At 49.0% G+C, this 26,562-nt stretch overlaps 1 protein-coding gene across 6 annotated transcripts in view; it reads right to left on the bottom strand.

The window, feature by feature from the left end:
• PHF14 (PHD finger protein 14) overlaps window positions 1-26,562 on the bottom strand; it is a 469,633-nt gene that overhangs the window by 220,240 nt on the left and 222,831 nt on the right. For all 6 annotated transcript variants that reach the window (XR_010177576.1, XM_063921311.1, XM_063921312.1 and 3 more), the window contains 2 exons: window positions 13,091-13,147; window positions 12,872-12,996 (listed from right to left, as the gene is read on the bottom strand). Coding sequence is in view for 5 of the 6 variants with exons in the window: in XM_063921311.1 (XP_063777381.1) it covers window positions 12,872-12,996; window positions 13,091-13,147 (182 nt within the window). In the remaining variant the exon portion in view is untranslated. The remainder of the gene's footprint in view (window positions 1-12,871; window positions 12,997-13,090; window positions 13,148-26,562) is intronic.

Raw genomic sequence — 26,562 nt, 5'->3', positions numbered from 1 at the left:
CCAGGAATAGAGCTTTACTGACCCGTTTTAATGTCCCAGTGTAACAATTACATACATACAGATGGAGCCTCGCTCATCTTGGCTTCTCTGCTGCACCTAGGCACACCAAGGCTTATTAGCATAAGCCTTTCATCTATTGTTCTCAGCAATACAATACAGAGAGAACAAGACAGCAGGGGATTAAGTCATTACAGCAAGGGATTAAGTCCGACTGCCATGGCTCAGTTAATCCTATTAAAGGGATAGATGAGCAGGGCTCCATCTATATAAGCTATATGTACAAAATATGTACAGCACTGCGTAAAATGTGGGCGCTTATAAATATAACATACAAAGCAGTGCCTGGGAAAGGTGTCTGCAATTACCATAGACATTATTTATATTTGTAGAGATGCCTGAGCTGCATTCATCATTAATGAAGATTAAACAACAAAAAAATAAGATTTTACTTACCGATAAATCTATTTCTCGTAGTCCGTAGTGGATGCTGGGGACTCCGTCAGGACCATGGGGATTAGCGGCTCCGCAGGAGACAGGGCACAAAAATAAAGCTTTAGGATCAGGTGGTGTGCACTGGCTCCTCCCCCTATGACCCTCCTCCAAGCCTCAGTTAGGATACTGTGCCCGGACGAGCGTACACAATAAGGAAGGATTTTGAATCACGGGTAAGACTCATACCAGCCACACCAATCACACCGTACAACTTGTGATCTGAACCCAGTTAACAGTATGACAACGTAGGAGCCTCTGAACAGACGGCTCACAACAAGAACAACCCGATTTTTTTTGTAACAATAACTATGTACAAGTATTGCAGACAATCCGCACTTGGGATGGGCGCCCAGCATCCACTACGGACTACGAGAAATAGATTTATCGGTAAGTAAAATCTTATTTTCTCTAACGTCCTAGTGGATGCTGGGGACTCCGTCAGGACCATGGGGATTATACCAAAGCTCCCAAACGGGCGGGAGAGTGCGGATGACTCTGCAGCACCGAATGAGAGAACTCCAGGTCCTCTTTAGCCAGGGTATCAAATTTGTAGAATTTTACAAACGTGTTCTCCCCCGACCACGTAGCTGCTCGGCAGAGTTGTAATGCCGAGACCCCTCGGGCAGCCGCCCAGGATGAGCCCACCTTCCTTGTGGAATGGGCCTTGACAGATTTAGGCTGTGGCAGGCCTGCCACAGAATGTGCAAGTTGAATTGTGCTACAAATCCAACGAGCAATCGTCTGCTTAGAAGCAGGAGCACCCAGCTTGTTGGGTGCATACAGTATAAACAGCGAGTCAGATTTTCTGACTCCAGCCGTCCTTGAAATATATATTTTCAATGCCCTGACAACGTCCAGCAACTTGGAATCCTCCAAATCGCTAGTAGCCGCAGGCACCACAATAGGCTGGTTCAGGTGAAACGCTGACACCACCTTAGGCAGAAAATGAGGACGCGTCCGCAGTTCTGCCCTGTCCGAATGGAAAATCAGATATGGGCTTTTATACGATAAAGCCGCCAATTCTGACACTCTCCTGGCTGAAGCCAGGGCCAGTAGCATGGTTACTTTCCATGTAAGATATTTCAAATCCGCCGATTTGAGTGGCTCAAACCAATGGGATTTGAGAAAATCCAAAACTACATTAAGGTCCCACGGAGCCACTGGGGGCACAACCGGGGGCTGTATATGTAGTACTCCTTTTACAAAAGTCTGGACTTCAGGAACTGAAGCCAATTCTTTCTGGAAGAAAATCGACAGGGCCGAAATTTGAACCTTAATGGACCCCAACTTGAGGCCCATAGACAATCCTGTTTGCAGGAAATGTAGGAATCGACCCAATTGAAATTCCTCCGTGGGGGCCTTCCTGGCCTCACACCACGCAACATATTTTCTCCAAATGCGGTGATAATGTTGTGCAGTCACCTCCTTCCTGGCTTTAACCAGTGTAGGAATGACCTCTTCTGGAATGCCTTTTTCCCTTAGAATTCGGCGTTCAACCGCCACGCCGTCAAACGCAGCCGCGGTAAGTCTTGGAATAGACACGGTCCCTGCTGAATCAGGTCCCGTCTTAGAGGTAGAGGCCACGGATTTTCCGTGAGCATCTCCTGAAGTTCCGGGTACCAAGTTCTTCTTGGCCAATCCGGAGCCACGAGTATCGTTCTTACTCCCCTTTGCCGTATAATTCTCAGTACTTTGGGTATGAGAGGCAGAGGAGGAAACACATACACTGACTGGAACACCCACGGTGTTACCAGAGCGTCCACAGCTACTGCCTGAGGGTCTCTTGACCTGGCGCAATACCTGTCCAGTTTTTTGTTGAGGCGAGACGCCATCATATCCACCTTTGGTTTTTCCCAACGGTTCACAATCATGTGGAAGACTTCTGGATGAAGTCCCCACTCTCACGGGTGTAGATCGTGTCTGCTGAGGAAGTCTGCTTCCCAGTTGTCCACTCCCGGAATGAACACTGCTGACAGTGCTATCACATGATCTTCCGCCCAGCGAAGAATCCTTGCAGCTTCTGCCATTGCTCTCCTGCTTCTTGTGCCGCCCTGTCTGTTTACGTGGGCGACTGCCGTGATGTTGTCCGACTGGATCAACACCGGCTGACCCTGAAGCAGGGGTTTTGCCAGGCTTAGAGCATTGTAAATCGCTCTTAGCTCCAGTATATTTATGTGAAGAGACATCTCCAGGCTTGACCATACTCCCTGGAAGTTTCTTCCCTGTGTGACCGCTCCCCAGCCTCTCAGACTGGCATCCGTGGTCACCAGGACCCAGTCCTGTATGCCGAATCTGCGGTCTTCTAACAGATGAGCACTCTGCAACCACCACAGAAGAGACACCCTTGTCCGTGGCGATAAGGTTATCCGCTGATGCATCTGCAGATGCGATCCGGACCATTTGTCCAGCAGATCCCACTGAAAAGTTCGTGCGTGGAATCTGCCGAATGGGATTGCTTCGTAAGAAGCCACCATCTTTCCCAGGACTCTTGTGCATTGATGCACAGACACTTTTCCTGGTTTTAGGAGGTTCCTGACAAGTTCGGATAACTCCTTGGCTTTCTCCTCCGGAAGAAACACCTTTTTCTGAACCCTGTCCAGAATCATTCCCAGGAACAGCAGACGTGTTGTCGGGGTCAACTGAGATTTTGGAAAATTCAGAATCCACCCGTGTTGTTGCAGCACTACTTGGGTTAGTGCTACTCCGTCCTCCAGCTGTTCTCTGGACCTTGCCCTTATCAGGAGATCGTCCAAGTAAGGGATAATTAATACGCCTCTTCTTCGCAGAAGAATCATCATTTCGGCCATTACCTTGGTAAAGACCCGAGGTGCCGTGGACAATCCAAACGGCAGCGTCTGAAACTGATAATGACAGTTTTGCACCACGAACCTGAGGTACCCTTGATGTGAAGGGCAAATTGGGACATGCAGGTAAGCATCTTTTATGTCCAGGGACACCATAAAGTCCCCTTCTTCCAGATTCGCTATCACTGCTCTGAGTGATTCCATCTTGAACTTGAATTTTTGTATGTACAGGTTCAAAGATTTCAGATTTAGAATAGGTCTTACCGAGCCGTCCGGCTTCGGTACCACAAATAGCGTGGAGTAATACCCCTTTTCCTGTTGTAGGAGGGGTACCTTGACTATCACCTGCTGAGAAAACAGCTTGTGAATGGCTTCCAATACCGTAGCCCTGTCTGAGGGAGACGTTGGCAAAGCAGACTTTAGGAACCGGCGAGGGGGAGACTTCTCGAATTCCAACCTGTAACCCTGAGATACTACCTGCAGGATCCAGGGGTCCACCTGTGAGCAAGCCCACTGCGCGCTGAAATTCTTGAGTCGACCCCCCACCGTTCCTGAGTCCGCTTGTAAAGCCCCAGCGTCATGCTGAGGGCTTTGCAGAACCCGCGGAGGGCTTCTGTTCCTGGAAGGAGCTGCTTGCTGCCCTCTCTTACCCTTTCCTCTGCCTCGGGGCAGATATGACTGTCCTTTTGCCCGCTTCTTATAGGACCGAAAGGACTGCGGCTGAAAAGACGGTGTCTTTTTCTGTTGGGAGGGGGTCTGAGGTAAAAAGGTGGATTTCCCGGCAGTTGCCGTGGCCACCAAATCCGATAGACCGACGCCAAATAATTCCTCCCCTTTATACGGCAATACTTCCATATGCCGTTTGGAATCCGCATCACCTGACCACTGTCGTGTCCATAAACTTCTTCTGGCAGATATGGACATCGCACTTACTCTCGATGCCAGAGTGCAAATATCCCTCTGAGCATCTCGCATATAAAGAAAAGCATCCTTTAATTGCTCTAAAGTCTGTAAAATACTGTCCCTATCCAGGGTATCAATATTTTCAGTCAGGGAATCCGACCAGACCACCCCAGCACTGCACATCCAGGCTGAGGCGATGGCTGGTCGCAGTATAACACCAGTATGTGTGTATATACTTTTTAGGGTAGTTTCCAGCCTCCTATCAGCTGGATCCTTGAGGGCGGCCGTATCAGGAGACGGTAACGCCACTTGTTTTGATAAGCGTGTGAGCGCCTTATCCACCTTAGGGGGTGTTTCCCAGCGCGCCCTAACCTCTGGCGGGAAAGGGTATAATGCCAATAACTTTTTTGAAATTAGCACTTTTCTATCTGGGTTAACCCACGCTTCATCACATACATCATTCAATTCCTCTGATTCAGGAAAAACTACAGGTAGTTTTTTCACCCCCCACATAATACCCCTTTTTGTGGTACTTGTAGTATCAGAGATATGCAAAGCCTCCTTCATTGCCGTGATCATATAACGTGTGGCCCTACTGGAAAATACGTTTGTTTCTTCACCGTCGACACTAGATTCAGTGTCCGTGTCTGGGTCTGTGTCGACCGACTGAGGTAAAGGGCGTTTTACAGCCCCTGACGGTGTCTGAGACGCCTGGGCAGGTACTAACTGGTTTTCCGGCCGTCTCATGTCGTCAACTGATTTTTGTAATGTGCTGACATTATCACGTAATTCCATAAACAAAGCCATCCATTCCGGTGTCGACTCCCTGGGGGGTGACATCACCATTACCGGCAATTGCTCTGCCTCCACACCAACATCGTCCTCATACATGTCGACACACACGTACCGACACACAGCAGACACACAGGGAATGCTCTATTGAAGACAGGACCCCACTAGCCCTTTGGGGAGACAGAGGGAGAGTTTGCCAGCACACACCCAAGCGCTATAATATATATGGGAACAACCCTATATAAGTGTTGTATCCTTATAGCAGCTTAAATATAGTAATATCGCCAAAAAAAGTGCCCCCCCTCTCTGTTTTACCCTGTTTCTGTAGTGCAGTGCAGGGGAGAGTCCTGGGAGCCTTCCTCACAGCGGAGCTGAGCAGGAAAATGGCGCTGTGTGCTGAGGAGAATAAGCCCCGCCCCCTATTTCGGCGGGCTCTTCTCCGGAGTTTGTGAGATCTGGCAGGGGTTAAATACATCCATATAGCCTCAAGGGCACAAAAACCTAACTGAGGCTTGGAGGAGGGTCATAGGGGGAGGAGCCAGTGCACACCACCTGATCCTAAAGCTTTATTTTTGTGCCCTGTCTCCTGCGGAGCCGCTAATCCCCATGGTCCTGACGGAGTCCCCAGCATCCACTAGGACGTTAGAGAAACATTAATTAATGCAATTAAAGTACATTTACTTTTACAGTAAATTGCAATTTTCTGACAAAGTATCAAATTTCTTACTAACATTTAGACATAACCGCTGTCACCTACAGAATAATAAGAGCTTGACATGTGATATAAAAACAACAGTTTATGCCTATATAATAACATTCCTTCCGCTGTATATGGATAACTAATGTTATTATACTAGGCGCTTCATCGCGCCCTACAGGCACTCTTCACACCGTCGAAAGGTGCTACGCCCCCTTAACCCCTGTACGCCTTACTGGAGTTCAATATTTGTATTATATGGAGTATTACCTGCCTTCCTAGGTTTGTTAGTTGTTAAATATTGCACGACGAAAGGGCGTGCGATGGTGAAGGGGGTGTAGGCCCGTGCGATGGCGTGAACAGTGCCTGCAGGGCACGCTGTACAGAATGTAGCGGGTGAGGGGGGGACCGCGGATGAGGCAGGGAGTATGTAGATGCTGCGGGTGGAGAGGGGTGGATGCAGGTGGGGGAGGGGGGGAGGTGGAACCTATAACTATGTGATTGTATGTGTAACAATATATAGGACACGGATAAGGATGTATGTGGTATAGACATACCCGCATGAAGAGGTATATGGTGTCATTAGACACAGAGGGGAGTGCTGGTACAATGAGGAACAGGGGCAGCTGTGTCCTCTCTCTACACCGTACCATCCTTCAGGTGTAGCAAAGCGGACATGTTGCGCACGCAAGCGCTCCACGCGGCCACAGGCCTCAGGTGCACCAGTCCCCTCTGCATGCGCTATGTGCGCGCCCCCCTCAGGTGCAGTAGGAGGAGGGGGCGCAGGCTGGAGCTGCTCCCAAGGCCAAAGGCCATGGGCAGCGCGGTCATGTGCTCGGTGCTGGGCTTGGGCACTGCACTTGGTGTGTGAGGATAAGGAGGCGGCGGCAGAGCGGAGCATCACCGATATACCGGTAACTACGGGGGGGACCGCAGGGCTCCTGTCCTCCTGGTGAGGGTTTGTCAGGGCGGTATCCAGGAGCCGGTGGTATGGACCCTGTATGGGACACTGGGGGGTAGGGAGGGCACACAGACGCAGGGGGAGGGGCACACAGACGCAGGGCAGTAGGGAGGGCACACAGAGACGTGGGGCGGTAGGGAGGGGACACAGACGCAGGGCAGTAGGGAGGGCACACAGAGACGCGGGGCAGTAGGGAGGGGATACAGAGATGCGGGGCGGTAGGGAGGGGACACAGGTAGGGAGGGGATGCAGAGATGCGGGGCGGTAGGGAGGGGATACAGGTGGGTGGGGATACAGAGACACAGGGCGGTAGGGAGGGGACACAGGTAGGTAGGGGATACAGAGACGCAGGGCAGTAGGGAGGGCACACAGAGACGCGGGGCGGTAGGGAGGGGACACAGACGCAGGGCAGTAGGGAGGGCACACAGACGCGGGGCAGTAGGGAGGGGATACAGAGATGTTGGGCGGTAGGGAGGGGACACAGGTAGGGAGGGGATGCAGAGATGCGGGCGGTAGGGAGGGGATACAGGTGGGAGGGGATGCAGAGACGCGGGGCGGTAGGGAGGGGACACAGGTAGGTAGGGGATACAGAGACGCTGGGCGGTTGGGAGGGGATACAGGTAGGGAGGGGATGCAGAGACGCTGGGCGGTAGGTAGGGGACACAGGTAGGGAGGGGATGCAGAGACGCTGGGCGGTAGGGAGGGGACACAGGTAGGGAGGGGATGAAGAGACGCGGGGCGGTAGGGAGGGGACACAGGTAGGTAGGGGATACAGAGACGCTGGGCGGTAGGGAGGGGACACAGGTAGGGAGGGGATGCAGAGACGCTGGGTGGTAGGGAGGGGATACAGGTAGGGAGGGGATGCAGAGACGCTGGGCGGTAGGGAGGGGATACAGAGACGCGGGGCGGTAGGGAGGGGACACAGGTAGGGAGGGGATGCAGAGACGCTGGGCGGTAGTGAGGGGACAGAGGTAGGGAGGGGATGTAGAGACGCTGGGCGGTAGGGAGGGGATACAGGTAGGGAGGGGATACAGAGACGTGGGGCGGTAGGGAGGGGATACATCAATGCGGGGCGGTAGGGAGGGGATAGAGAGACGCGGGGCGGTAGGGAGGGGATTGAGAGACGCGGGGCGGCAGGGAGGGGATAGAGAGACTCGGGGCGGCAGGGAGGGGATAGAGAGACGCGGGGCGGCAGGGAGGGGATAGAGAGACGCGGGGCGGCAGGGAGGGGATAGAGAGACGCGGGGCGGCAGGGAGGGGATAGAGAGACGCGGGGCGGCAGGGAGGGGATAGAGAGATGCGGGGCGGCAGGGAGGGGAGAGAGAGACGCGGGGCGGCAGGGAGGGGAGAGAGAGACGCGGGGCGGCAGGGAGGGGATAGAAAGACGCGGGGCGGCAGGGAGGGGATAGAAAGACACGGGGCGGCAGGGAGGGGATAGAGACACGCGGGGCGGCAGGGAGGGGATAGAGAGACGCGGGGTGGCAGGGAGGGGATACAGAGACGCAGGGCCGCAGGGAGGGGATACAGAGACGCAGGGCGGTAGGGAGGGAAGTCCCCAGTGAGGAAGCTGATGAAGAGAGGGGGAAAGTAGTGGAGGGGGTGGACACCAGAAGCGGAGACATTTGTAAAGTGGCGACCAGACATAGAAACAGTGGTTAGGATGGCCGGAGGGACTCACCGTTGGGACGGTGGGCGGCTGCTGCAGGCTGGTAAACAGTACAGTGTCCAGAGGCGTCAACGGGTGTCGGAGCGCAGTCTGTACTACTATTACACACATCTCTCCCCGCTGCGTCCGAAAAGGGGCTTGGCCTGTTGTAAAAGGGGCATGGCCTCATAGTTGTTTCCTCTTTCGCTCCGGGTGTGTGTCCAGCTTGCCTGACGATGCTGGCTGCCCCCGGAGACTGGAGTGTGTGTGCGCCGGCTCTTATCTGTGACAGGAGCCGAGTGCTGCAGGAGATTATGTCACTGCAGCACTCGGCTGCTGTCACAGTAGAAGAGCTGACACCTTGGTGCGGGTCGCCCCCCCCCCCCCCCCCCATCTGACGCCACTGACACTCTTGTTGTGTTCGGCGCCGGCAGGAAGGCTGGGGCAGAGGTTTGGTGTACACACCGCAGGGCTGGCTCAGCGCTGCATGCTCCACGGCATCTGCGGGAGTTGCGGTGGGAAGGGCAGGGGCAGCGGCACGACCAGGCTTAACCCAGTGACAGGTTAAGGTGGGGTGGCGGGCGGTCAGGCGCTAAGTGTAAAAATGTCATAAGAGTGTAGGTGCTACAGCCCCATATTGTGTGTACTTCATCACCGGGGACCCTCTGACCCCCTGTCGCCGTGCGTGGAGGAGGCAGGACTGTGTCCGCGGCGCAGGGAGGGCTATGAAAGCCTTCTCCTGCGCCACCCGTCCCTCATAAGTGTGTATGCTGGCAGCAGTTGTTGTTCGGCCAGAGCCGCGGCCGGGGGGAGTCGGAGTTGCTGATGGCAGAGGGGTGAGATGGACAGGCAGCAGCACTCGGAGCAGAGACTTGCTGCACATAGGGTGGGCGGGCTCTGTGACTCCGCCCACCGCTGTGACTCCACCCAGCGTTAGAGGGCCAGGCACAGAGTCACAGGGCTATTATATAGGAGATAAGCACAAACGGTTCCTTTTAAAAGGGTATCGGCTGTTGCCACTGAGACCGACTCAGATGTGGTTAGAGCGAGCATCGGACTGGCCCACAGGAGTTCAGGGAAAATCCCTAGTGGGCCCCATTGCCTGAGGGCCCACTCCTCCTCCAGGGGACAGGATCCAGGCTGTGCACTTGAGCTATACATTATACATACTGTATGTTACAATATACTGCACAGGACTGTTATATTTTCACAGTGCATTCCTGTTACTAATTTGGTATATTTTCATGCATGCACTAGCAGTATTTACTATATATACTGTATATTTATAAAGGGGCCCACGCCATACACAGTGAAAGGGTTAGCCAAGCCTCTGTGCCGGTTGGCCACACCCCCTCTGGAGGCTGGCCACAACCCTAAGTAAGGCCTCTTTCACTGCATGCTCCAGTCCGACACTTGGAAGCTGCAATGATGCTCTGATATGGAACTGCAGCAGGAGTGATCCGCACTCCTCCTAGTACGCAGGATCGATCACCTGCAACAATATCGGCCAGCTGGGTGACCCATGGGTTTATAGAAGCTGGCCACCGCCGCTTCGATTAAGAGGCCAGGAAATCTCAGTCTTCCGACAGATCCTGGCCTCTGCACTCCACCCCCAAACGGCTGAATCCAGTCAATTTCTTGCATCCAGTGACACAGGACCCGTACATCAGCTATGTGCCCCAGATCCTTTCGGAATCAGGCCCACAGTTAAGGCAGCCATTTTGTAGGCTACAACAATACTCATAAGAATGCAGCTTATATTAGATCTTAATGAATTGGTAAGATGCATTCACTCTGAAGGCACTGTTTTCTAGCGCAGGCCACACAATGGTGCTTCTATTGTAGAGTGTCCTGGCGCTGACTTTTTTTTCTCTTTCCTCAGAATTCTCTTCCTCACCCCCCCCCCCCCCCCCCCTTCTATTTCTACCCCTCTTACTCCATCTCTCTATTTCCCGTCATCTATTTCTCTTATCAGCACTTGCTTTTATTTTATAGCTTATCGTTAACATTGCCTTTTTTCTTTTTACTATTGTACTTTTGGTGATGTCTCTACCTTCTCTACAGAGTGCTTTTTCATTCTGCATGTGGCCTGTGCACTTATGTGCCATATTTCTTTCTTCTATACGGTTACCCATTCTCGCTTGTGGATAATGCTATGATAATGGTATGATCATCAGGAGTGGCTATGTTTATCGAAATCCTGGCAGTCACCATCCGGACCGTGGCATTCAGATGTTCAAAACACCAAAAGGATGCAAGTGAGTATTTTATCCCCACCCCTAACCCTCCCCCTAGTGCCTGACCCTAACCACCACCCTTCCCTACAGCCTAACTCTAACCATCCCCTCCTGCAGCCTAACCCTAACCGCCCCCCACTGCAATGCCTAACCCTAGTATATATTGTCTGGATTCTGACTATTGGGATGCTGTCGTTGGTATTCCGAGCACGAGGATCACGAATGCCAGGATCCTGACCGCATCCTGGTATGTGGTATGAGAGATAACAGAAGTGTTGGGAGACTGTAGATGCGTGTTATGTCAGGCGGTACTGGAAGTGACATCACTGCCACTGGAAGTGACATCACTGCCACTGGAAGTGACATCACTGACAAAGATGGGAGTTCAGATCAGTTGTCGCATGACAAAGTCTTTATCACTATCTCTTTAGATAGATAGATGTCACTGATATACAGACATACTGTAAATAAAACCACCAATCAATAACACAAAACTACTGATCACAAAGTAACCAATATTCACCAATTAGGAGCCATTTCCGTAGAAAACATTCACAACTTTTAAAATGTAACTGAAACCACACTAAGGGGGGTATTCAAATGTTTGAAAAGTCAGTTGGATGTCTGTTTTTTCCTATCTAATAGACAGGAAAAAACAGACACCCAACTGACTTTTCAAACATTTGAATTCCTCCCTAAGTGTCCGCCTATTGCTATTCATGGAGGAGAAGTCCGAGAGTCATTGCTCCTAATCCGCACATTAACATCACATAGTAATTGCTGAAAATATGACTTTAATTAGTACTTCTCTCTGCACTGGCATAAAACACAGATCTAAAAAGCCAAAGATCTTCCGCATGCATACAGGATTCTAAATTTATAGCGATTGTAAAGTTTTCTGCAACCTAATCAGCCTCGAAACAGAAAATGCAATGTATTATACGGCAAATTTCTCTATACCACCATTTCAAGAAGCATTACTATACAGGCAGACACCTATATATTAATGTGCTGGCCTTACGTATGCACTCGCCAAGTTATCCTTTACGGACAGACAGTTAGTGACCTTTTAAGGGAGTTTGTTGTCTACATATGGCATTGTCATTCTCTCTGTTTTTTTAACCCCGCCCCCGACCTTGAACCTCGACTAATATATAAAAGAAATGAAAATGACAAAAGAAGACCGGTGCCCGACTGCAGCATTTGGACTCAAATTTTGTGTTTCTCTTGTGAGATAAAAAAAAAAAGGAAAAAAAAAAAGTGAAGTCAGCAAAACAAAATGCCACCGTTAAATCACTTCAGCGCATTTTATGTCAAGGCTGAAATGAGAAACGTGCGCATCATGGTAAAGGTTACAGTCCGAGCAACAACCGTGTCTTCCCACTTGGTTAAAGGCACATCTCCTTTATGTGGGGGTATGTATCAAACCTTCGAGAGAGTTAAAAGTGGAAGAGTTGCCTAGTAACCATTCAGGTTCTATCAATCATTTATTTAGCACAGGCTATAAAATGACAGAAACTGACTTATCCACTTTATTGCTCCTTCTATAACTGCACAGGTATCTGAGAAATTAATGCCGGGTACACATCAGAACGACGTGTATCCTGGCCCGGCAGCACGACCAACGGAACGAGGTGTTGGTCGGCTACACATACTGAACGATCGTGCGCTATATCGTTTATGGCCGCATTCAGCAGCATGGTGTTGGCCGCTGGATCGGCACATTTGCCGTGAAGCACAGCAGACGGGACAGTCAACATGTTGGCGGGCGGAAGCACACGGTGGTGCGTACAATTTTTTTTTTTTTTTTAAAGGGGCAATCAATTACAAGGCATGGTTTAGCCTAGTAAACGACGCCCCTTTAAAAAAAAACTTACGAGATCAGCCAGCATGCCGCAACTCAGTGATCTTGGACGCCATTACATTCCACTGAACATCTGTTCAACATAGAATTTGACAGCAGATAAGAACCACTTGGCCCATCTAGTCTACACTATACACATGTCCACCTACACACTCGGGTTAGTTGTTTTCGTCAGGAGCAAATTAACCTACCAGCAAATCTTTGGATTGTGGGAGGAAACCGGAGCACCCGGAGGAAACCCACACAAGCAAGGGCAGAATATACAAACTCCACACAGTTAGGGCCATGGTGGGAATAGAACCCATGACCTCAGTGCTGTGAGGCAGTAATGCTAACCATTACACCATACGTACTGCCCAAGTGTTTAATGCTAAAGAAACGCGTTGCATTAATACAAACAGATCAGCTACTGCACTGGAACCATCTTACATGACACAACAAATGGCCGACAAAGCATAAAACAAGGCTTTCTGTACCTCACTAGATTCTCATTGTCACCAATGCCTTTACATGAAGCACATTCTGTCCTCAAGTCCTCCGATTTGGGCTTTTTGTGTAGAGCAAGGGACTGCCTTCTCCTCCTCTCTCTCGGCGTACGCTCCTACGGCAGACAGAAAACAAAGCAGAAATAAAGTAACTAGATAAAGGCCGCAGGTTTTCTAGGAGTTTGTAATTGTAACTTGTAAGATCCTGACCTCGGGCTTCTCATCTTCAATACCGAAGCTTCTCTTCCGTTTCTGTCCTCTGGTTCTCTGAAAGAAACAATAGGTGACGGGGTTACTCTGTGTGATGGAAGAAATATACGCTTGCACATGGGAAAACAACAAGGCAAGTAAACACTCTTGGAATTAAACACGAGTACAAATAGGGACTGGCACAAGAATAACGCAACATGATTTCCTAACTAAAGCATCCAATGATAAGCACAGTACAATACGTATGTTTTGCCTAAAGTGCTTATGTAAAGTTGCCCATATGAGACTTACAGCAAGGCCTGATTCTGATTTGCAAGCAAAGCAAATAAGCAAGCAAATGGGCAAAAACCATTTTGCACTGCAGGTGGGGCAGATGTAACATGTGCAGAGCGAGTTGGATTTGGGTGGGGTGTGTTCAAACCGAAATCTAAATTGCAGTGTAAAATTAAAGCGGTCTAACATTTGTGGGCTACATGCAAAAGCAGCCAGTACTTACCCTGCACAGAAACAATCTAAACGTATATGCTACCCTTGCATGGCGACATTATTGTTTGTTCCAGACACAATGTTACATGTATCCATCACTGAATCAGGCCCTCTGTGCCAACACTCTGTAAATTTAGTTATTCTTCCCCCCTTTTTGATGACCTTTCCTAGCCAATGATGCTGCATATAGATGTGGGAGATGCCGATTTTATAAAGATATTTTTAATAAAGCCGGTTTATCAAAGCAGAAATATTTTTATCAATTACCTCCAGAGTATTTGTGAAAAAAAATAAAAAGTCATATTTACTGTTTTGATCTTTTGTCGCTAAGCCGGCATGGTTTCACGAAACATTGAAAACAGAACTGTGGATTAGAGGTACAATTGAGATGTGTCCTCATACATCTGCCCTCAATACGCCACGTAGTGGGAGATACCTGGCGTGAGTGAGCTGACTGCTCCTGTGCAACTTCGTTAGCGTTGGCATCATTTTTTGCCTAAAATGCAACTTATTCATATTGCTATGCGACTAGGACGCACAATCAGACTCTGCTGATTAAAACGATATGTGGCATGTCTATATTCTGTGTGCCACTACAGGCTGCTAACGACATGCCATGTTGGCACGGTAAGAAGGGATGATTGGGTTTGTTGCTATCAATTCTGAAGCATGTCACGTTGTACCCCCCCCCTCCCCATCAGACTCAGCATCAGCAAGTGTGTACCCAGCTACATCAATTTACAGGATTAGCCTGTCTGTTACACGTCATTTGGTTACCAGTAACGGGATCAGTATGAAATACCTCCAATCAAAATCCCGACGGTTGAAAATCCCAACAGCAATTGACCGATGGTCAAAATGCCGACATGGACAAAATACCGGCATTTAAAATACAGACAAGGTCAAAATACCGACATGTTAAACTGCCGACAGGTCAAAATACCGACACACATTTTCATTGGTTTTTGTGTGTATGTCGACATAGGTCGACACGGACACCATATAAGTGTACCGCTGCACTCGGCACACTATTATATGCCCCCTCCAGGTCCACTGGGATGGTAAAGTATGAACAAGTCGGTTTCAATGAAAAAAAATCACGAAAAACTCATGTCGGCATTTCGACCTGTCGGCATTTTACATGTCGGTATTTTGACCGTCCGTCAATTGCTGTCGGGATTTCGACCGTTGGGATTTTGACTGGAGATAAATTGACTGCATCCCGCAGTAACACATGGCACATACAGTGCAGCCAATACTCTCTCACTAATTTCTTGCATAGTAATTCTTTGAAACGTATAATAGACTTATAATAAGATTTTACTTACCGATAAATCTATTTCTCGGAGTCCGTAGTGGATGCTGGGGTTCCTGAAAGGACCATGGGGAATAGCGGCTCCGCAGGAGACAGGGCACAAAAAGTAAAGCTTTTTCCGATCAGGTGGTGTGCACTGGCTCCTCCCCTTATGACCCTCCTCCAGACTCCAGTTAGGTACTGTGCCCGGACGAGCGTACACAATAAGGGAGGATTTTGAATCCCGGGTAAGACTCATACCAGCCACACCAATCACACCGTACAACTTGTGATCTAAACCCAGTTAACAGTATGATAACAGCGGAGCCTCTGAAAGATGGCTTCCTACAACAATAACCCGAATAAGTTAACAATAACTATGTACAATTTATGCAGATAATCCGCACTTGGGATGGGCGCCCAGCATCCACTACGGACTCCGAGAAATAGATTTATCGGTAAGTAAAATCTTATTTTCTCTATCGTCCTAGTGGATGCTGGGGTTCCTGAAAGGACCATGGGGATTATACCCAAGCTCCCAAACGGGCGGGAGAGTGCGGATGACTCTGCAGCACCGAATGAGAGAACTCCAGGTCCTCCTTAGCCAGAGTATCAAATTTGTAAAATTTTACAAACGTGTTCTCCCCTGACCACGTAGCTGCTCGGCAAAGTTGTAATGCCGAGACCCCTCGGGCAGCCGCCCAAGATGAGCCCACCTTCCTTGTGGAGTGGGCCTTTACAGATTTAGGCTGTGGCAGGCCTGCCACAGAATGTGCCAGTTGGATTGTGCTACAGATCCAACGAGCAATCGTCTGCTTAGACGCAGGAGCACCCATCTTGTTGGGTGCATACAATATAAACAACGAGTCAGATTTTCTGACTCCAGCTGTTCTTGCAATATATATTTTTAATGCTCTGACAACGTCCAGTAACTTGGAGTCCTCCAAGTCACTTGTAGCCGCAGGCACTACAATAGGCTGGTTCAGATGAAATGCTGACACCACCTTAGGGAGAAAATGCGGACGAGTCCGCAGTTCTGCCCTGTCCGAATGGAAAATCAGATATGGGCTTTTGTAAGATAAAGCTGCCAATTCTGACACTCTCCTGGCAGAAGCCAGGGCTAGAAGCATGGTCACTTTCCAAGTGAGATATTTCAAATCCACCTTATTTAGTGGTTCAAACCAATGAGATTTTAGAAAATCCAAAACTACATTGAGATCCCACGGTGCCACTGGAGGCACCACAGGAGGCTGTATATGCAGCACTCCCTTAACAAAGGTCTGGACTTCAGGGACTGAAGCCAATTCTTTTTGAAAGAAAATCGACAGGGCCGAAATTTGAACCTTAATAGATCCCAATTTGAGACCCATAGACAATCCTGATTGCAGGAAATGTAGGAATCGACCCAGTTGAAATTCCTCCGTCGGAGCACTCCGATCTTCGCACCACGCAACATATTTTCGCCAAATTCGGTGATAATGTTGCACGGTTACTTCTTTCCTTGCTTTAATCAAAGTAGGAATGACTTCTTCCGGCATGCCTTTTTCCATTAGGATCCGGCGTTCAACCGCCATGCCGTCAAACGCAGCCGCGGTAAGTCTTGAAACAGACAGGGACCCTGCTGAAGCAAGTCCCTCCTTAGAGGTAGAGGCCACGGATCTTCCGTGATCATCTCTTGAAGTTCCGGGTACCAAGTCCTTCTTGGCCAATCCGGAACCACTAGTATCGTTCTTACGCCTCTTTGCCGTATAATTCTCAATACTTTTGGTATGAGAGGCAGAGGAGGAAACACATACACCGACTGGTACACCCAAGGCGTTACCAGCGCGTCCACAGCTATTGCCTGCGGATCTCTTGACCTGGCGCAATACCTGTCCAGTTTTTTGTTGAGGCGAGACGCCATCATGTCCACCATTGGTCTTTCCCAACGGGTTACCAGCATGTGGAAGACTTCTGGATGAAGTCCCCACTCTCCCGGGTGAAGATCGTGTCTGCTGAGGAAGTCTGCTTCCCAGTTGTCCACTCCCGGGATGAACACTGCTGATAGCGCTATCACATGATTCTCTGCCCAGCGAAGAATCCTTGCAGCTTCTGCCATTGCACTCCTGCTTCTTGTGCCGCCCTGTCTGTTCACATGGGCGACTGCCGTGATGTTGTCCGACTGGATCAACACCGGTTTTCCCTGAAGCAGAGGTTCTGCCTGGCTTAGAGCATTGTATATTGCTCTTAGTTCCAGAATGTTTATGTGAAGAGACGTTTCCAGGCTCGTCCATACTCCCTGGAAGTTTCTTCCTTGTGTGACTGCTCCCCAGCCTCTCAGGCTGGCGTCCGTGGTCACCAGGATCCAATCCTGTATGCCGAATCTGCGGCCCTCCAATAGATGAGGACTCTGCAACCACCACAGAAGAGACACCCTTGTCCTTGGAGACAGGGTTATCCGTAGGTGCATCTGAAGATGCGACCCTGACCATTTGTCCAACAGATCCCTTTGGAAAATTCTTGCGTGGAATCTGCCGAATGGAATTGCTTCGTAAGAAGCCACCATTTTTCCCAGGACTCTTGTGCATTGATGTACAGACACCTTTCCTGGTTTTAGGAGGTTCCTGACAAGCTCGGATAACTCCTTGGCTTTTTCCTCCGGGAGAAAAACCTTTTTCTGAACCGTGTCCAGAATCATCCCTAGGAACAGCAGACGAGTTGTCGGCATTAACTGGGATTTTGGAATATTCAGAATCCACCCGTGCTGTTTTAGCACTTCTTGAGACAGTGCTAATCCCATCTCTAGCTGTTCTCTGGACCTTGCCCTTATTAGGAGATCGTCCAAGTATGGGATAATTAATACGCCTTTTCTTCGAAGAAGAATCATCATCTCGGCCATTACCTTTGTAAAGATCCGAGGTGCCGTGGACAATCCGAACGGCAGCGTCTGAAACTGATAGTGACAGTTTTGTACAACGAACCTGAGGTACCCCTGGTGTGAGGGGTAAATTGGAACGTGGAGATACGCATCCTTGATGTCCAAGGATACCATAAAGTCCCCCTCTTCCAGGTTCGCTATCACTGCTCTGAGTGACTCCATTTTGAACTTGAACTTCTTTATGTACAGGTTCAAGGACTTCAGATTTAGAATAGGCCTTACCGAGCCATCCGGCTTCGGTACCACAAAAAGAGTGGAATAATACCCCTTCCCTTGTTGTAGAAGAGGTACCTTGACTATCACCTGCTGAGAGTACAGCTTGTGAATGGCTTCCAAAACCGTCTCCCTTTCGGAGGGGGACGTTGGTAAAGCAGACTTCAGGAAACGGCGAGGTGGATCCGTCTCTAATTCCAACCTGTACCCTTGAGATATTATCTGCAGGATCCAGGGATCTACCTGCGAGTGAGCCCACTGCGCGCTGTAATTTTTGAGACGACCGCCCACCATCCCCGAGTCCGCTTGAGGAGCCCCAGCGTCATGCTGAGGCTTTTGTAGAAGCCGGGGAGGGCTTCTGTTCCTGGGAAGGAGCTGCGTGTTGCTGTCTCTTCCCTCGACCTTTGCCTCGTGGCAGATATGAATAGCCCTTTGCTCTCTTATTTTTAAAGGAACGAAAGGGCTGCGGTTGAAAAGTCGGTGCCTTTTTCTGTGGGGGAGTGACTTGAGGTAGAAAGGTGGATTTCCCGGCTGTAGCCGTGGCCACCAAATCTGATAGACCGACTCCAAATAACTCCTCCCCTTTATACGGCAAAACTTCCATATGCCGTTTTGAATCCGCATCGCCTGTCCACTGTCGCGTCCATAAAGCTCTTCTGGCCGAAATGGACATAGCACTTACCCGTGATGCCAGTGTGCAGATATCCCTCTGTGCATCACGCATATAAAGAAATGCATCCTTTATTTGTTCTAACGACAGTAAAATATTGTCCCTGTCCAGGGTATCAATATTTTCAATCAGGGACTCTGACCAAACTACCCCAGCACTGCCCATCCAGGCAGTCGCTACAGCTGGTCGTAGTATAACACCTGCATGTGTGTATATACTTTTTTGGATATTTTCCATCCTCCTATCTGATGGATCTTTAAGTGCGGCCGTCTCAGGAGAGGGTAACGCCACTTGTTTAGATAAGCGTGTTAGCGCCTTGTCCACCCTAGGAGGTGTTTCCCAGCGCTCCCTAACCTCTGGCGGGAAAGGGTATAATGCCAATAATTTCTTTGAAATTATCAGTTTTTTATCAGGGGCAACCCACGCTTCATTACACACGTCATTTAATTCTTCTGATTCAGGAAAAACTATAGGTAGTTTTTTCATACCCCACATAATACCCTGTTTAGTGGTACCTGTAGTATCAGCTAAATGTAACGCCTCCTTCATTGCCAAAATCATATAATGTGTGGCCCTACTGGAAAATACGGTTGATTCGTCACCGTCACCACTGGAGTCATCGCCTGTGTCTGGGTCTGTGTCGACCGACTGAGGCAAAGGGCGTTTCACAGCCCCTGACGGTGTTTGAGTCGCCTGGACAGGCACTAATTGATTGTCCGGCCGCCTCATGTCGTCAAACGACTGCTTTAGCGTGTTGACACTATCCCGTAGTTCCATAAATAAAGGCATCCATTCCGGTGTCGACTCCCTAGGGGGTGACATCCTCATATTTGGCAATTGCTCCGCCTCCACACCAATATCGTCCTCATACATGTCGACACACACGTACCGACACACAGCAGACACACAGGGAATGCTCCTAACGAAGACAGGACCCACTAGCCCTTTGGGGAGACAGAGGGAGAGTTTGCCAGCACACACCAAAAGCGCTATATATATATCAGGGATAGCCTTATAATAAGTGCTCCCTTATAGCTGCTTTGTTATATCAAATTATCGCCATAAATGTGCCCCCCCCTCTCTGTTTTACCCTGTTTCTGTAGTGCAGTGCAGGGGAGAGACTTGGGAGCCGTCCTGACCAGCGGAGCTGTGAGAGGAAATGGCGCCGTGTGCTGAGGAGATAGGCCCCGCCCCTTTTCTGGCGGGCTCGTCTCCCGCTATTTAGAGAAATCAGGCAGGGGTTAAATATCTCCATATAGCCTCTAGGGCTATATGTGAGGTATTTTTAGCCTTTATAGGTAATCATTTTGCCTCCCAGGGCGCCCCCCTCCCAGCGCCCTGCACCCTCAGTGACTGCCGTGTGAAGTGTGCTGAGAGGAAAATGGCGCACAGCTGCAGTGCTGTGCGCTACCTTTAGAAGACTGCAGGAGTCTTCAGCCGCCGATTCTGGACCTCTTCTGATTTCAGCATCTGCAAGGGGGCCGGCGGCGTGGCTCCGGTGACCGTCCAGGCTGTACCTGTGATCGTCCCTCTGGAGCTTGATGTCCAGTAGCCAAGAAACCAATCCATCCTGCACGCAGGTGAGTTGACTCCTTCTCCCCTCAGTCCCTCGCTGCAGTGATCCTGTTGCCAGCAGGAATCACTGTAAAATAAAAAACCTAAGCTAAACTTTCTCTAAGCAGCTCTTTAGGAGAGCCACCTAGATTGCACCCTTCTCGGCAAGGCACAAAAATCTAACTGGAGTCTGGAGGAGGGTCATAGGGGGAGGAGCCAGTGCACACCACCTGATCGGAAAAAGCTTTACTTTTTGTGCCCTGTCTCCTGCGGAGCCGCTATTCCCCATGGTCCTTTCAGGAACCCCAGCATCCACTAGGACGATAGAGAAATTATTGTACTGTTATACATCTGCCACCTGAGTGCACACAGGACGCCTGCATGAAACTTCCGTCACCTCATCTCCATTGCATATGCGAGTGTGCAAATTATGTTATTAACACAACAGTTCCACAACTAAAACATATATAAGTGCGTTTGGCATTCAGGCTGACACAGGATCCGGTCATGTGACCTGCGCTCAGTATCCCGGCGGTCACTATACAGACGCCGGGATCCCGAATGCTAAAAATGCCGTCAGTCAGAAAGTCGACACACAGGGTCTATTCCGGCAGCGCGGCGAACACAGCAAGTCGCTGTGTTGCGCTTGGATTGCCCCCCCAGCCAGCATTCTGCTGCCGTGATCCCAGTGTTGGTATGCTGAGCGCCGGGATCTCCACCGCCGGTCACCCAGCTCCAACCCGACTGACACATCCTGCCCCACATGGCGCTATTTCCTAGGCTCCAGATGCCACTTATGCCAATCGCACAGCCTGCATATCTGCATGGTGACGTTTTCCCATCTATGTCCTTGTGTCTTCATTGGAGTAGTGACTTTACAACTGTACACTAGCAGGACAAGTATGCCGTGGTTCACCAAATCTTAAGTCTGGATGGCATTTTATTTATATCAATAAATCGGACAAATCCGTTATAGATTTGACCTTATTAAGCGTCCGTTTTACCAGGAATCGCAGATAGCGAAATTCAGAACTTAATACACATAAGAAAACGTTTCAAATAGCGTTTCAGGGTGACCGAGTGATGCCCATTGTCTCTCTGGTAGTATACACGGTAAATATATATTTTTTAAAGCAGTGTCCCAAATCTAATTATTTATGGTCCGTGTGATTACGATTGGTGGCTGCCAACCATAAAATACGTGGACAAACAGAAACACAACCCTTTCTGCCAGCCCTAAACGGAACCTATGGACGACAGGTAGGCACAATTTACATAATTTAACAATTTTTGCTGGATCTGCTTGTGGTATATTAGATATACACTGTAGTTAGAAAGTCAATAGGTCGACCCCATATGGTCGACATGGTCAAAAGATCGACAAGCCATAGACAATTGGAAAGGTCAAGAGGGTCACACGGTCGACACACACAAATACACTCCAACTATGCATTAGCCTTTTCTGTGTCGACCTTTTGAACCTGTCAACATTATGTACCGGTTGACCTTAAGCACTGTCGACCATTCGTACCTGTCGATCTAGACATTGTCGACATTATCCATTTGAACCCAACATTTTTGGCCTAGGGGTGCCATGACAAAAATGCTGAGACTATAGGGCGCCATGATAGAAGAAAGGGAACCACAGATTTAAAAGTATTAATTCATCTTGCAAAACCTAATTTTATCCTATACTATTACAAGTTACAGTAAGCCGCCTTCGTTTTGGGTTGTTTGTTTATAGTTTTTTTCCCATATTGAATTGTATTCCCAAGTAGTCACATAGCACATAGGGGGCAATTCAATTCAGTGCAATGCCCTGCCGATCCAGAACATTATGCTGCGGCCAGGAACATTGCAAGATATTTTTTGCATTCCATGAAGCAGGGGTTCTCAACCTCAATCCCCAAGGCACACCATCAGTTCAGGTTTTAAGGATAGCCATACTTGAACACAGGTGAGTTAACCAGTACTTCAGTTATTTTGATTTATCCATCTGTGCGTGGCGTCACTTGGTAGCGTAGAGCTTCTTTTCAAGCGACCTTTCCAATTAAACTGCGTTTTATTTGCAAAATGCAAATAGGATGCACAAGCAGCTTTTGCTATGTGGCATGCCTATATTCCGTGTGCCACCGCGCCTCTATCTGCATACAAAATGCTACAGCTGTATCTGCATATGTAATGTAATGTAGCATTTCATATGCAGATACAGGCGCAGTGGCACACAGAATATAGGCATGCCGTATAGAATTCTAATCAGCAGAGTCTGCTTGTGCGTATTATTCACATAAAAAATACAAATATGACTCGTTTTCAGCAAAAAAAGATGCCCAACGCTAACAGACTTGCACGGGACCCTTTCAGCTCGCTCACGCCAGGCATCTTCTGCTGCGTGGCATATTGAGGCAAGATGCATGAGGACCCATATGTATATACTAATAGCTAGTTATGCTTGCATAATGCTATTCCCATATTGTGATTATCTTGTTCACCTGGAACAAGGTCTCACTTCAGGGCTGCTATAAAACAATTACAATAAGACCATGTGTTGGAGCTGTCAGTATACTGTATATATCAAAGATGTCCACCTGTCAATGAACAGCTGCTTTGGTACTACATCTTAAATGCTGGGACTTGCAGTTCCATAACAGCTGCATGGCCCAGCTGGTATCAAATGAGCACTGTATACATAAATGTGGAGAAGATTATAACGTGTATGGGGGGAGTTATACTTCCCATTCTTTCATTATTCTGCTCACCCTAGCAACACCAGCAAGGGCTGGATCTCCTACTGTGGCCAAGCTATCCCTGCTTTTGTAGAAGGGGATTTAAAAAATAAAAATCACCACAGCTTCCATACAAATATTACTAACTAGTTCTCAACCAGTCAAAATGACGGAACAACATAACAGTAACGTTAGTGCCAGTGGCTGTGCACGCCGGAACGGAGCAACACTTGAATTGCTCCATCGGGTGCCATCTAGTGGCCGCTGGCGTGCAAAACAGTTCCATTCCCACCATAGTGGTGAGGAGCATATCATTTTAATCAGCAGGACCTGCTTGTGCGTCCTATTGCATTACTTTGTGTCTGCAAAAAAGACACAAAAGCTCAGCGCAACAGAGTCACAAGGCACTCATGCGTGTAACGCAACTTGTAATGCACGGAGTAAAGATGTAAGAGGACACATCTGTATATAGGATCATCCACAACACTAGTACGCTGATCCCATCACTATACAAGGCAAACCAGCATCAGGCAATCCTCCATCACCCTGAGAACCAGCAGCCAGACCAGTCAGCACATAGACAAGAGTAGAATCAGCATTTATCAGGTCCAGTCTGTAAAACGATAGGTAGCAGCTGATTGGTCACGATGGGCAACGTCTCGGCCTTTAGACTGTTTGATAAATCTCCCCGCACAGAAAGTAGTTTAGGGAGGGGTTAGGGAAGTTTCAAAAAGAATAGAAAACAATGCATTGCTTCTCTCCTAGACATTATCAACTTCTGAGGACTAAGGATGTGTACACACGATGAGATTTTTTCTTTCAATTTTGACTATATAGTCAAAATCGCAAGAAAAGTTAGTGCAAATCGCAAGGTGTTATGCCACTTGCGATCCCGATGCGCGGTCCCGGCAGGTCGGTATCGCAAGAAAAGATAGACTGTGCAGGCAAGTCAATCCTTGCTAGATCGGTGTACTATCTAGTTCGGGTGTTGTATGGTATGCCGGCGGCCGGACTCCCGGCGATCAGCATACCGGCGTCGGAAGCCCGACCGCCGGCATACCAACACTGTGGCGAGCACAAAGGAGCCACTTGCGGGCTCGCTGCGCTCGCCACACTACGGGCACGGTGGCGCGCTACGCTATTTTATTCTCCCTCCAGGGGTGTCGTGGACCCCCACGAGGGAGATTATATGTCGGTATGCTGGGTTCCGGCGCCGGTATACAGTGCGCCGGGATCCCAACATTCGGCATACTGAAGACCACCCATCTAGTTCATCTCACATGTCAATTAAATCTCACATAAGCCAAAATCGTAAGCACACATAGTCCATATCTCAAGAAAAGTTAATCAGAATCGGTGGTGCTGGGCTCCGGGGAGTTCAGGGGAAATCGCAAAGTGAAAATCGGGCATAGCAAGGATCTCACCGTGTGTACACACCATTAGGGGGAAATGTACTAAGCAGTGATATAAGTGGAGAAGTGAGCAAGTGGAGAAGCAGCCCATGGCAACCAATCAGCATTGATGTAACATTTAGCATTTGCATACTATAAAAGTATACAGAGCAGCTGATTGGTTGCCATGGGCAACTTCTCCACTTTTATCACTGCTTAGTACATGTCCCCCTAAAGCCTTGTCTGAGCAATCTGCAGTCCATTATACTGTACGTAAAAAGTAAGTTAGAAACAATCATTACCCCACACTACAGTCCTTGCAGAAAACAAGAGACACTCCTCATCTCCTCGGGATCGGAGGTACTGTGCCAACACCTTATGAGGACAATGGAGGTCAAAGGGCAGCCCAGCATCATATATTCACATTTGGACCAGCTATGCCCCTCAATCTGCAAATACAAGTGCAGTACAAAACCAGGAGCCATAGGCATACCTCCCAACTGTCCCGATTTCAGTGCGACAGTCCCGCTATTCGGACACTGTCCCGCTGTCCCTCCTGCGGGTCGCAGTGTCCCACGGGCAGGGGGGCAGTTGGGGGAGGCTTTGATCACCCGCTGCTTTGCTCTGCAAAGCAGCGGGTGATCACTGAATAGATGCCGTGTGCACGCGCACGGCATCTATTTAATGCTGGAAGGGGAGCAGAGGACTGTCCAGCTACTCTGGGAGCGCTGGGCACGCCCCCAAAATGCCGAAAACGGGTCCGTGGCGCTCGACCACGATCACCCGGCAGATGCAACGCCCCTCCCACAGCAAGCCACGCACCCTTTTTGGGTCGCGCAGGGGTCCCTCTTCCTCCCCCTTCAAAGTTGGGAGGTATGGCCATAGGGCCTAATTCAGACCTGATCGTAGCAGCAACTTTGTTAGCAGATGGACAAAACCATGTGCACTGCAGGGGGAGGCAGATGTAACATGTGCAGAGAGAGTTAGATTTGGGTGGGGTGTGTTCAAACTGAAATCTAAATAGTAGTGTAAAAATAGAGCAGCCAGTATTTTACCCTGCACAGAAACAAAATAACCCACCCAAATCTAACTCTTTCTGCACATGTCATATCTGCCCCACCTGCAGTGCACATGGTTTAGCCCATCTGCTAACAAAGTTGCTGCTACGAACAGATCTGAATTAGGCCCACACACCGCCCCTACCTCCCTCCAATTCTCTTGATAAAAGGGAGAATACAAGCATGGAGTGTTCCTGTTATCTGCACATTGTAGGTCAGCACTGGGGACAGTAAGAAAAAGAAAATGACAAAAGAATGATAGATACACACACACACACACACATATATATATATATATATATATGTTTTTTTTTTCTTATAGCTTGTATGGTCCTGACTACAGAGCAGATGCGTGGAGCGTTTCCTTATTAAATTATGAGCACCGGAGCAATTATGTGCCATCGCCTAGTGTTTCCTCTCCCGGGCCGCCCGCCATTACACACTGTGCGATATCACACAGTGACGTCATGACGCGGCCGGCCGGAGCATGCAGCTTTGCACGATGAGTCCAAATTGAGCTGCATGCTCGGCCAGACTGAGGGTTGTTTATGACCTGCGGGGCTGCGCATCGCTCGGCCGCGGCATACACACTAGGCGGCTATATTCATTAAGCGGTGAAAAATGTGTAGAAATGAGCCTGTGGAGAAGTTGCTCATGGCAACCAATCGGTTGCTCCGTACAATTGTGCAGTATGCAAATGATAAGTGTTACTTCAGTGCTGATTGGTTGCCATGGGCAACTTCTCCACCTGCTCACTTCTCCACACTTTTCACTGCTTAATGAATAGACCCCTCAGTGTTATAGTAAACTAGATCGCTCAGGAGGGGGAAAATGAGCGATATAGTTCACCATCGCTAAGTGGGTATGCACCGTTTGCAATATTCTATTTAGCATTTAAGAAGCATTTAATGGCAGCGTGATCCACTTTTTGGGCAGGACACAAAAGGTAAGAAGAATCCTGCTGGAGGTAAGATGGCCTATGTTTGCGATATCTTTAAAGGCAATATTTTACATTTAGCAATTAGTCTCCATAAACTCTAGCAGACGATTGTGGAGACTTTAAAGTCATTACATTTAAGGGTGAGCTGAAGAAGAAAAAACAATCTGCGCAGTGACAAAGAAAGTGCTGAAAATATATGAAGACAAAGCAGAATGGGGATTTC

This window comes from Pseudophryne corroboree, chromosome 5 (assembly GCF_028390025.1).
Source record: "Pseudophryne corroboree isolate aPseCor3 chromosome 5, aPseCor3.hap2, whole genome shotgun sequence".
NCBI classification, from domain to species: Eukaryota; Metazoa; Chordata; class Amphibia; order Anura; family Myobatrachidae; genus Pseudophryne; species Pseudophryne corroboree.
This window is presented reverse-complemented; position numbering and strand designations above follow the sequence as displayed.